The sequence below is a fragment of the Trypanosoma theileri genome (genome assembly GCF_002087225.1).
Source record: "Trypanosoma theileri isolate Edinburgh chromosome Unknown TM35_Tth_27_V1, whole genome shotgun sequence".
Taxonomy (NCBI): Eukaryota; Euglenozoa; class Kinetoplastea; order Trypanosomatida; family Trypanosomatidae; genus Trypanosoma; species Trypanosoma theileri.
Genome location: NW_021639869.1, coordinates 134588 through 144953, shown reverse-complemented (window position 1 = coordinate 144953; position 10366 = coordinate 134588). Strand labels below are relative to the sequence as shown.

At 39.2% G+C, this 10366-nt stretch overlaps 2 protein-coding genes across 2 annotated transcripts; both read right to left on the bottom strand.

Moving 5' to 3' along the window:
- Positions 1-664: 664 nt before the first annotated feature.
- TM35_000271500 (uncharacterized protein) lies at positions 665-4378 on the bottom strand (the record flags this gene model as incomplete). The annotated part of the gene is made up of 1 exon (XM_029028043.1): positions 665-4378. The coding sequence occupies one exon, from the start codon at positions 4376-4378 to the stop codon at positions 665-667; it is 3714 nt and encodes a 1237-aa protein (XP_028880626.1).
- Positions 4379-6223: 1845 nt separating this feature from the next.
- Positions 6224-8752, bottom strand: TM35_000271490 (uncharacterized protein; the record flags this gene model as incomplete). Its single annotated transcript, XM_029028042.1, has 1 exon — positions 6224-8752. The coding sequence occupies one exon, from the start codon at positions 8750-8752 to the stop codon at positions 6224-6226; it is 2529 nt and encodes an 842-aa protein (XP_028880625.1).
- Between the last annotated feature and the right edge of the window lie 1614 nt (positions 8753-10366).

Sequence of the window (10366 nt, the reverse complement as noted above, 5' to 3'; positions counted from 1 at the left end):
TTTTAATTTCCCCCACTCTCGCTCTTTTCATGTGTAATATTTCTCTCTTTTTAACTCAGGTAAACTCTTATTTTATCCTTTTTCTTTTATTACTTTCTACTTTTTTTTTTTCTTTTCATTATTGTTTTTTTCTTTTCTTTCTGCTTCACCATCCCGAAAGCAATACATTTTATCTTACTATTTGGAATCCCCATATTATCTTCTCTTGTTTTCTTCTCTTCTCTACACTCTTCTCTCTTCATTCACATACACACACTTCTCATTCTTCCTTTTTCTTTCCATTAGCATTCCTTTTACTATTACTAGTAGTAATAGGATTGGTATTAGGATTATTATTATAATTATTATTATTATTATTATTATTATTATTATTATTATTATTATTATTATTATTTTATTATTATTACTATTATGATTATTATGATTATTGGCCCTAATTGCAAATTAAGGATAAGAAACAGAGACACACTCACACACACATACACATGTACCTCAAGCATATACAGGAATAATAACAGTAGTAGTAGTAGTAATAATAATAATAATAATAATAAAAGGAACAACAACCACTAATCATAACAAGAATAAGAAGAAGAATAAAGGTAACAAGCAAAAAGAAGAAAAAGAAAAAAACAAATAATCAATATAATGAAAGTCCCTCTCCCTATAGGAAGAAAAACAACAATGCCGCAATTAAACAGAATACCACAAAAAGAAGAAAAGTTTTACGTTGCAATGCATCTCGTTCCCGCAGCAATGCACGTCTGGGCTCTACATTCACTCCAGTCTTCTTCTTTCCTCCACCCAACACACCACCACCTCCACTCACTCGACCTTTTGTTGTTGTTTCTATTGGGGAGTCTGCAAGGGCTGTGGACTGCGGTGTACCCATTGAACCACCAGTCTTCCCTTTTCGCTTCTGTACACTTACGGTAGTATTAGTATTATTATTAGTATTAGCAGTATTGGTAGTGTTATTATTAGTATTATTGGTTTCTGTGCGATGTGGACGATTTGGTTGAGTTCGGCTCTCTACCGTATCGCCGCTTCTCTCTCGTAGAGTATCGCTAGTTCCATTTTCTTCATATTCTTCTTCTTCCTCCTCATTATCATTATCATTATTACTAATACTACTACTTCTACTACTAATACTACTATTAATACTACTAATATCATTATTTTTATTATTCTTATTCTTCTTATTAATAGTAGTAGTATTAGTAGTAGTAATATTTCTATTTGTTGGACGCCCGGCCGTACGTTTCTTCTTTGCTATTCCCATCATCACTTCCTTCTCCTCTACTTTACTCCTTCTTGTGCTTTGTGCCTCCCACAGTATAGCACTAGAGACGGTGTACTCCACTTGGAGTTGTGCCCGTTCCTTCTCCTCTGTCTTCTCCAGAGATATGCGGTTCTGCAGATATGGTAATAACACCTCTTCACATATGAGTCGCACGCACTGCAGTTGTTCTGCACATTCTTGACTCCACACGGCGGCGGCTCGTAACTTTTCACACGCCGCATCTATACTTCGATGCGCCTCCATACATCCAGATTTTGTACACTGTAATACAATACTCTCTCCACTGTTGTTAAGGTGGCTATTAATAGTATTATTATTATTAGTATTATTAATAATAATGTTGTGATGGTTACTGTTTCCAATATCATCTTCTTTCTTTCTTGATAAGGCACCAGTATGCCGTTGGCGATCCTGCAGAATTCCCTTTGCGACAGCTGCGAAGAGTGGGATGTCATTCTTTTTCTTTCGGCTGCTCTTTGCAGCAACCCCTCCATTTAATGGCCTTCTACTCATGTTTTGAATATACTGTACCCGTAATGCCTTCGCCCGTAGTCGGCTCTCAAGTTTTTGAATAATCTCCGACGCATCCTTAACACACTCGTCCATATCATTATAAGTGTTATTCCGTGAAGAGTTCTTGATCACATGTGTTATGAGTGCCTGTTGCAATAATACATCACCACTACTATTACTATTATTATTATTAGCACCACTGCCATTATTGTTATTTCCATTACCACTACCATATTCAAGTATAGAAGAGATACCGAGAAGTCCGCAGATCCGTTCTACAGCCTCCGTATCACTACCAGTAGTAATATTAGTGTTGTGTTTTCCCGATTTATTCTTTTTACGCCGCAAGGCAGTCGTTGTGGATGTTGATGTTGCTGTTATCAGTGAGGACTCCTCCATCCCCATACTCTGCAGTAATAGGGCACTCAATTGATCTTCCAGTTTCTGTTGTTCCTCTATCCATTGTATTCGTGCTGTTGCAATCTCTTCACAAATCGATAGAATCTTCTTCTTGGTGTTCTGAATATCCAATTCCTCTTCTTCCTCTTCTTCTTCTTCGTGTTCCTTGCGTACTTGATTTAATGCCTCTTCCACTTCCTCTGTATCATCCCTCACTGTGGGGGTTGTGGTTGCCTGTGTACTTGTTCCCTGTGCGGTATCATGTGAGACATCTACATCTCCCTTCTTCTTATTCTCCGCATGCCGTGTGAACATATCCGCTTCCTCATGGCTGCTCGCCCTGTCGTCTGTTAGACTTGTTGCCTCTTCTGTACTCCCTGGCAGTTGTTCTTCTCCTTGTTCTTCTCCTTGTTCTTCCTGTTCATCTAACGTCTGTTGTTCGGGGTCATCGTCTGTTGGCGTCCACGCGACAAAACTGTATGGATCGTGTTGTACCCGCATCCCCGTTGTGGTTGTGGTGGTTGCTGTTGTGTTTCCTCCTCTGCTCGGTGTGATGGTGCCTGTGGCTATGGGCGCCGTTGTGCCGGTGTGGCTGGCGAAGGAGGGCGGCAGGGAGGCGGGCGACGGCAGCAGCGACGGCGACGGGGAGAGAGAAATCGGCAGCGGCGGCGTCTGCGGCGGCAACCACACGCGGGCATCCCGCATTCGGCAGCGCGCCGCCGTCAACTCCGCCGTCGTGAATGAACTCAACGCGGCGAGGCGGCCGTCGGGGAGAACTTCGCCCACCGCCACGGCATTCGCCCCGTGGAGAATAAACCGCTCGGGGAACAGTCCGGTGAGGACCTCGAAGGCAACAGCGGCCGCATCCCACTGTTGATGTTGAGATGGAGATGGAGATGGGGATTGGGATTCATCCCCGTGGACACGCGAAACACGCGCCACAACATGGACCAGCAATGTAACATCTTGTGCCTCCATTTCTATATTTTCTCCGGCTTCTTTCTTTTTTGTTGTTTTTGTGGTTTTAATAGTGTTAGCAGTGTTAGTAGTAGTGTTGGTAGTATTTTTAGTTCCCACACCTAGTAATGGTGCTATATCATCACTACAGCCACAACTGCTGTGGTCCACTACTCTCACCGTTAAGACAATCGGATTTGGTGGGGCTAATGCGTAAAGAGATGGTGAGAGAAGTTGATGCATCGCCTTTATATTCAGTTTACTACAGTGGCAGCAAACATTTGATATAGTCTCCTCCACTTCTTCATCATCATCATCTTCTCTACCATTCCTCTCTTCCATATCTTCTTCTTCCTCCTCCTCTTCTTCTTCTTCTATGGGTGATGTGCCGCCAATGGAGACACAAGATGTTTCTCGCAACATCGTTCCATTACATCGCCATAATTTAGTTGGTGGAGCTGCATGAGATGCGCTAGACATGAAACTAAGAACTGCATCATGCATGAGTGCACGTAGTCGGCGTGCGTACATACGGTTTGAACTCACAAACTCTGCAAGGGTATCGGGAACAACACCTGATATATCTGCGGTATCTGGATCTGGTAGTGGTTGGTGAAGAAGACGAATAGGAATATGTGCCCGAACTTCATAGAAAATACTGTCACTACATTTACTTGCGGATGAGGCAATACATTTTGGAAGTTTTGTTGGGAAAAAAGAGACAGCAGCACTTCCATGTAAGTGTGGAGATACTAAATGCGTTGTGAGCCTACTCCATGTTTGCAGTACGTGATCCAGACGATTGGTTGTCATAGCAGACCAACCCTTATTATCATCATTATTATTATCATTATCATCAGGGAAAGGCGATGAGGCAAAGGTCCATTTTTCTGTGAAGCGGAGAATACGGTGGGGATTGCTTTTGATTTGGGTAATAATTGGCGACTCGCCGTCCTCACATTCGGAACTTTTATCATTATTCTTGCTCTTCTTCTTGTTGTTCCTATTAGTATTATTAGTATTCTTCTTTGGTGGGGTGGGTACTCCTGCTGCCTGTACTTTACGCATAAATTCAGTGGGTGAGGAACAACGTACGACGGGTTCTCTTTTCTTTTCGTTCTCATTCTTTTCATCCAACGTGGCGGCATCAACTCTACGCCTTCTGCGAAGCAGAAGTGGGGCCGTCAGTGAACTGAGAATTGACATCAACTGATAATAATTATTTTTTTTTTTTTTTCGATCTGCTTGTTTGGTAATGTGACAATTTGTTCCTTTTTTTTTCCTTTTCTTTTCTTCTTCTTATTTCAGTATTTTCTGTGGGTAGTTTTCTTTTATATATATATATATATATATATATATACTGTTTTATTTGTTTTCTTGTTTTGTTTTTGGTTTCGCTGTTGTTGTGCCTTTATCTTTTTTTTTCTTCTTTTCTTCTTCTTCTTCTCTCGCACGTGGGTATTATTTCTCTTGTTGATATAGATTGATTGTGGCTATATCTGTATTTTGTTTTTATGGATTCTCCTTTATAGAGCCTTTTGGTGTCTGTTCTTCTTATTGTCTGTTTATTTGTTTTTGTTTTTTTTTTTTATTTTTTGCTGAATTCCGAAAGATGCACGTACAGAGTCTCCCAGACAGACAGACACACAAACAGACACACACACTCAATCAACTCCCTCTCACTCAATCCACTCACTCCGTTACTCACTCTAAGAACCAAACAAACAAACAAAAGAAAAAGAAAGATATCTTCTCTTTAACACTTCACTTCTAAAATAAAGAGAGAGAGAGAGAGAGATGTATACAAGGGAACACAGATTCTCTTTTCACCTCGTCTCTCCTTTGATTGCCGCTGGTTCCACCCACAGTTCAAAGCGTTCTCACTTCTGTATATATATATATATATATGTATATATATATATATATATACTGTACCTATGTGGACAAACACAATTGGTGAAAACAGACGCCTTTCCTTTCTCTTTTTATTTCTCTCTCTTTCTCCCTTTTCTCGATACAGGATGTAGAGAAATTACACAAACACTCACTCACTTACACAGAAGCAAATGAGAAAGAAAAGAGACTATATATATATATATATATATATATATATATATATATATATATATATATTCAAAAAAAAAAACCAGAAAGAAAGAGAGTTCCCCTATTCTTTTCTTGGCTTCTTTTTTTTTTCTTTTACTTTTTTCCCTATATAACTGCAAGCAATTATAGAAACAATAAAGATGATAACGCAATGCCCAGAGCAAAACTGGTTTGTGAATGATAATTTTATTTTATTTTTTTTTTAATATTAGGGCCGTGCGTTTACAGTCTCAGTTGTCTCTCGAGAGGGAGTCTACGTGCTGAATTCCACGTACACACAAACACAGCGAAAAAAAGAAAGAAAGAAAACAATAAATAAAAAAACGTCGATGTCAGCAAAACAGACACGTATGCGAATAAAACAAAAGACTAAAAAAAAACAAAAAAGAAAAAAAAACGATCCTTTCCTATACGAAAATAAAGGAAAGAAAGAGAAAAAAAAAAAAGACTAATCGCTAGAAGTATAGAAGAAAAAGAAAAGAAAGAAAAAAGAATGCAAGTGAACAGATTCCAAATAAATAATAAGAGATGTATACATATATATAGTTTTTTTAGAAAGCAATTAGTTCATTGATAAATTCATAACTTTATTTTTCATTTGTGTATACGTATGTATATATGTAGATGTACATATACACATATATATATATATATATATATACTTCACTCACTGCAAGATCAGAATACCACGTCCAGATCTCTCTTTTCTTCTCCTCTTACAAAGACACATACAAACACAAACACAAACAAACACTTCTCTCTCTCTCTAAAAAAAAAAAAAAAAAAACACAAAGAAAAATCTAGTCACTGCTCTTCATATATACACGCCCAAAGACAGAGACAGAGACACAGAAACAAATTTATATATATATATATATATATATATATATATATAATATATATACAAGCCCACTCAAAATTACAACCTGCGCCCACCTGTTTACTTTAGAGTTGTGTAGCGAGTTCTCTGTTGCGCTCCACCACTCCCATCATGCCGCCCACCCATAATTGACGATCGGCCTCCGTGAGAAAAGAGACCGCAACATCGCGCTGCTCAAAGCGAAAGACTGCACACATCCCCTCCGCCACTGAACGACGTTGATGGTCCACCACAACACCCTTCGAACGGCGAAAGAGACGCCGCATGGAGTCACTCGTAGAATCTCCAGCACTTAAAAGATGAACACCAATTAAACTTGGTAAACTAAGCGCCTCGTTAGGTCGCTTATTATTACTATTATTATTTTTATTATTATGATGTTCATATTGGTGGGATTGTGATGATTGATCATCATGAAGATCAGCATTGTGTGGGGCGTTGGTATACCATACAAAGTGTGGCATTACGGCTTCTTGCCCACTGCGGTCCTCGCCGAGTTGATCCTCTATGCGGAAAAAACGCAGATGTGGACGGCCACCAGCAACATGTTTGCATAATGTAGAGCCGCGGCGCAGCAGAGGCATCAGTCTTCGCAGTGGCCGCTTTACAATTCCACTGCGTGGCTCCATTGGCGGCTCCAGTGAGAGCGACACAGTGTCGAGAGTGTGTTGACTGCTGTTCGCCACTTCATATGTGGGAGGCGCAGACGTTGTGTGATCCCAATGTACAGAATGAGATGATGTCCGAGCTGGCCGCATTGTATCTATCGGCATACCTTCCGGATATCGTAACTGATGTTGTTGATATTGTTGTTGTTGTTGATGTTGATGTGGTGGTGATGATAATGATTGTGGTTGGACGTGATAATGCGGGGGTGAACGGTGTGCGGCATCCGGCAACTTCATACTTTGCATTGTTCTTGTATTTGTATTTGTATTTACTGCTGCTGTTGTTGTTGTTGTTGTTGTTGTTGTTGTTGTTGGTGCTGGTGGTGGTGTGGATGGAACTTCAGGAGGTGGACGCCGCAACTCTCGTCTCTCTTCCATCTCACTATTTGTCTCTAATCGTCCTCCTTGTTGTTGTTGTTGTCTGTGGTGAACATGTGATTCCATCTCTGGAGAGTTGTTGGAAATCAGCACAGTATCCACATCCGGATCTTTATCCATGAAACCCGCACGTCCAACACCGGCGACATCTCGAGCATGTCGAATTGTTCGATAGACATCCACGTAGAAACATTGTATAAGCCCAAGTACATCTTCTGGAGTCATGGTTTGAATACCTCGTAGATATTCTTCTTCCTCTAAAGCATAATGGTTCTTTAAGTAAAAAATAATGGATCGCATGTTATCATCATGTATTGGATATGGGAATACATCTCGTGATGAGTAAGTACTCATGTCGTGTTTTTCTAAAGATGTTAACTCCTTCTTTTTTAAAGCATTTGGCTGTTTAGTGAGACTTACTGAACCAATATCACCATCATCGCCCATACTCATACCATTACCATTATTATTCTTATTACTATTACCACCACCTCTAGGACTAATACTTGTAACTCCTTCTGTAGTTATCGTTCGTTTTCCTGAAGAATGACCATTTGTTCTCTGAGAAATTCCATTCTCAGTTCCTCTTCTTGGTGTCATAACACGTTCATTCGCAGAAAAGGTTTGCCTTTCCTCATCCTCTGTGTAGTCATCTAGAGTACTTTTATCACTTGAGTAGCGTCGAGGGCGATGTTGGTTATTCGAAGATGAATTATCGTAAGGATCATTATAAACTTCTCTCAATCGATTCCCATAGTTATCACGATTTGTCCAGTGAGAGTCCTTCGAACGTCGCTCCCAGTCCTTTGTAGATCTAATCTCACGGCGTAAGGAGTTATTATCATCCTCCCTCCATCCCGTCATGTTCCCTCTTCTAGTTAAACTTCCAGTTTGTCGTTCTTCCTCTTCTTCTTCTTCTTCTTCTTTTTGTCGTTGTTGTTCTTGTTGTCTCTGTTGATGTAAAGGCGGTCGACCAACGGGAGTTTGGGCGGAAGAGCCATAACGCAGTCTTAATGGTTCTCTCACAGGTGATACCATATCACGAGCACTGCGATCACGCGTGGATGAATACTTTTCTCCTCGCAAAGAACTCCTATCATTTCTTAATGAAGATCCACCATACACATAATCCCCATCACTCCCTGGTGAAACTCCACTACTACCGTTTCCACGATCGCCTAAAGAATGACGTCTGCGTGGTGTGGATGAAGCACTTCCCCACGAGGGATTACCACCAGTTAAACTATTATTTACTGTTGTTGTTGTTGTTGTTGTTGTTATTGCTGTTGATCTTGTTGGTGCTGTTGCCACTCCCATAGATACCCCTTTTGTTCGCCAATCGCCAGAAACTGCTGAGGTTGGGAGTACACCCGTAGCCACTTTATGATCGCTTTTCCCACGCGATGAGGTCATACCTCGCCGTTGTGCGGATCCCTCTATATTCTCCTCTTCTTCCTGTTCTTCTCCCAAATATCGCCGTAGATACTGAATAGAGTCCTCAACCTCTGCAGAACGTCCACGCGGTGTATGTTGATCTCTCCAACCCATTATCTCACACACCTGCACTCTTCGTGTCTAATGATCCCCTTCCTTACTAAAAGGGGGCGGGGGAGTCCAGAGCTGTGATAAATAAATATATATATTTATATATTTATATAAACCAAAAAAAAAACTGCTTTATGTATATGGGTATGGGTAATATACAATAAAATGATATATATATATATATATATATATATATATATATATATATATATGCACCCAAAAAGAAAGTGAAGTCTATGAAGAGAAAATGGGAAAAGGTCAGTGCAGACCCTAATAATAATAATAATAAAATAAAAATAACAATAAGAAGAATGAGAATCCAAAATCCAGGCCTTCTTTCTTTTATTCTCTGTTTATTCTACCCAATCTCTTCTTAACTGAACCTTCTCGGGCTGCTCGTCCCAATACCCTCTAAACGCCACGAGCACGCTCCTAAGTTAACACAAGAAGTAAAAAAGCAAAAAGAAAAGAAGAAAAAAAAAAGATAGAGAGAAATCATCAGAATGAGTTGTCTTTCTTTTAATATCACAGAAACAAACAGTATAGTGAGTTTTTTTTTTTTTTTTTGATTTGCTTTTTTGGCGTTTTCATTGTTGTTGACTCGTTTTTTTTTTTTTTTTTTGGTTTTTTTTTTTGTTTTTTTTTTTGGTCATGTAATTCGCGTGAGGGGGGTGAGTAGACTCTATTTCTTTTTTTTTTCTTTTTTTCTTCTTTTTTTCTTTTTATCTTTGGTTCATATTTGTCAAAAAAAACTCCGACAGAGAAATAAACAGAGAAATAAACACCAAAAAAAAAAAAACGCGTATCACCACGGGGCGGAAGACGTGCTCTCCTCATCTTTCTTCCATGCACATTGCACTTACCTGCCAGCGGGGGATCTTCTTTTCTTTTATTTCTTGTTCTTTCCTGTCCTTATGATGATAACAATAATAATAATAATAATAATGTATAAAGGTGCACGTACGTATGTATGTATGTATGCATATACGCGCAAAATACACAGGAAGGGAGAATCAAAGAGAATACAATAATAATATTGCAGTGAAGGGAAAAGAAAAGAGAGAAAAATGGGGGAAAAAAAGGAAGAACAGAAAAGAACAACAAAAAAAAAAAGAAGACTGCGAATAGAGCAGCCCCATTGTATTCTTTGTCGTTGTTGTTGTTGTTGCTACAAGGGAAAAAGAAAGGTTCTCTCCAAAAGAGCACATATACACAGATAGAAAGAAAAAAAGAAGGTGAAAGAAAGAGTGTGTCTAAGAAAGAAAGAGATATATAGAAAAGAAGAGAAAAAAAGTGGAAAAAAAGCGAGCAAGAGAAAAAGAGAAAGAGAAAGAGGGGAGGGGGAAAAAAACAAAAAAAAAAGAGGGAAGAAAAAAACATTGAGCTTAAATGAGATGCCTCCGAGATGGGAATATTGCTCGCCATCAGCAGCATCATCATCATCTTTTTCTTCCAATATTTGTGTACGACGAAAAGGAAGAAAATAAAGTAAAGAAGAGAAACATGCAGTAACTGCAAAGAAAAATGTAAAGAAGAAAAAGAAAAAGATGGGTCACTAAAACAGAACAAAGGTAAAACCAACACGTCAAATAAATATATATATATATATATATATAT